Source organism: Alosa pseudoharengus, unplaced genomic scaffold, assembly GCF_046254945.1.
Source record: "Alosa pseudoharengus isolate Yale_2024_CS ecotype anadromous, Long Island Sound unplaced genomic scaffold, YU_APseudo_1.1 YU_APseudo_1.1_scf_7, whole genome shotgun sequence".
Taxonomy (NCBI): domain Eukaryota; kingdom Metazoa; phylum Chordata; class Actinopteri; order Clupeiformes; family Clupeidae; genus Alosa; species Alosa pseudoharengus.
This window is the reverse complement of record NW_027468859.1, coordinates 31,566,434-31,568,933: the sequence shown is the minus strand read 5'-3', so window position 1 is coordinate 31,568,933 and position 2,500 is coordinate 31,566,434. Positions and strand designations below refer to the sequence as shown.

General features: G+C 47.5%; 1 protein-coding gene across 4 annotated transcripts in view; it reads left to right on the top strand.

Annotated features, from left to right (window-relative positions):
* Window positions 1-2,500, top strand: part of itsn2a (intersectin 2a) — a 96,318-nt gene that overhangs the window by 57,950 nt on the left and 35,868 nt on the right. For all 4 annotated transcript variants that reach the window (XM_076271741.1, XM_076271742.1, XM_076271738.1 and 1 more), the window contains 3 exons: window positions 1-137; window positions 270-376; window positions 886-1,154. The exon at window positions 1-137 is cut by the window's left edge and continues 1 nt beyond it. In XM_076271741.1, coding sequence (XP_076127856.1) covers window positions 1-137; window positions 270-376; window positions 886-1,154 — 513 coding nt within the window. The remainder of the gene's footprint in view (window positions 138-269; window positions 377-885; window positions 1,155-2,500) is intronic.

The window sequence follows — 2,500 nt, the reverse complement described above, 5'->3', positions numbered from 1 at the left end:
AATCTGGCCGATGTGGACCAGGATGGGCAGCTCCAGGCTGATGAGTTTATTCTGGCCATGCACTTAGTGGACCTGGCCAAGACCGGCCAGCCTCTGCCACTCTCACTACCACTTGAACTAGTGCCCCCCTCCTTCAGGTTAGCAAACACACACACACACACACACACACACACACACACACACACACACACACACACACACACTCTTAACATCATGTCAGCTCTAACTGAACATGCCGTGTTTGTGTGTGTGTGTGTGGGTGAGTGTAGGTCCCTGAGTAGGAGCAGTGAGATGGTAAATGGAACGGGTCCTCCTCCCTGCCCTGGAACAGTTGATCTCCTTGAGTCAGAGCAGTCACAGAAGACCAAGAATAACGGTATGTGTGCCTAAACACACACACACACACACACACACACACACACACACACACACACACACACACACACACACACGTCCCCTTTTCCCATTATCTTACCTAAGTTTCTGTCATCTTCCAAAATTCCATTATTTACATCAGTTCAGTTCAGGTTCACTCTGTTCAAATCACTCTGTTCAATTTTAACTTTGCCAAACCACAAAGCCCTAGACACTATCTCTGATTCACTTACAGTACTTACTAGTACACACACAAACACACACTCTCACTATCTTTCTTTTTTTCTTTCTTTCTTTCTTTCTTTCTTTCTTTCTTTCTCTTTCTTGTTCTCTCTCTCAACTACTCGCTCGCTGACTCACTCGAACACACACACACACACGCAAACACGCACGGCATCTCACTCATTGATACACACACACACACACACACACACACAACTAATCATTTTCAATTCAATCCAATGGATTTCTTTTTATTTCATTTCCCCCACTGACCCCCCCCCCCCGCAGCGGTGTCGTTCGAGGACAAGCTGAAGGCCAACTTCCAGCGGGGCAGTGCGGAGCTGGAGAAGCGCAGGCTGGCCCTGCAGGAGGAGAGGAGGCGCGAGGAGGCGCGCAGGGAGGAGGTGCGCAAGGAGGAGGAGCGGCAGCGGCAGATGCGGGAGGCGCGCCACCAGGAGGCGCTGCGGGCGCAGGAGCAGGAGAGGAGGCTGCAGAGGCAGAGGGAGCTGGAGCGCCAGAGGGAGGAGGAGAAGCGCAGGGAGCAGGAGAGGATGGAGGTACACACACACTTATACACACACACACACTTATACACACACACACTCAGATATACACAGAGGGAGGAGGAGAAGCGCAGGGAGCAGGAGAGGATGGAGGTACACACACACACACACACACACACACACTTATACACACACACACATATATACACACACACACTCAGATATACACAGAGGGAGGAGGAGAAGCGCAGGGAGCAGGAGAGGATGGAGGTACACACACACACACACACTTATACACACACACACTTATACACACACACACACACACTTATACACACACACACTTATACACACACACACACACACACTTATACACACACACACATATATACACACACACACTCAGGTATACACAGAGGGAGGAGGAGAAGCGCAGGGAGCAGGAGAGGATGGAGGTACACACACACACACACACACACACACACACACACTTATACACACACACACATATATACACACACACACACACACACTTATACACACACACACTTATATACACACACACACACACACACACTTATACACACACACACTTATATACACACACATATATACACACACACATATATACACACACACACACTTATACACACACACACATATATACACACACATATACACACACACACATATATACACACACATATATACCAGGGATGGAAATTAACCACCCGCCCCCCGCCAAATGCGGGTAGTTTTGTGCGCTGGCGGGTGAATTTGGTCAATTTACCAGCCACTGTGGCGGGTAGAGCTAGCGTACCACAAATAGTCAGATCCGGTCTAATTTTCATACTTATTGACGGTTAAAAATAAGAAAGTGTCTGTAGGGATCATGTAGCCTAACGTTACCAGCCTATAAGGGTAAATCGCGCTGATTTGAAGTTCTACAACTCATAGTGACCCGCCACCGCAGCATAGCCTATAGGCACTGGTGCAACGCTTCACTTTCACTTCACTACCATTAAGAAACTGTCACTATGCTTTCATGTGCCACTGCTAGATTATTTCAGGATGACTGCATAGACATAAATCTAGTGAGATCTGTGGATCTGCGTTATATCTTCACAGGCTAATATTCTCACGTAAATAGTTCTCTTTTGAATTGGCCCGTAGGCCTGTAGGTATTTTAATCCGGCCCGCGACACGCTGCTATTTAGACCTATGAGGCAGACAGACGGACATCTATTGATACAAACCGTATCAGAATAAACAGCAGAACTTACCGAACGCAAAGGTGTAAAGCATTCCCTTATACAAGTTATAGCCGTTCCCGAGTAATCCGGTTTTGAAATTGAAGCAAATGTCTACACGGTCTCCAACGTTGGGCTTTTGTCATATAT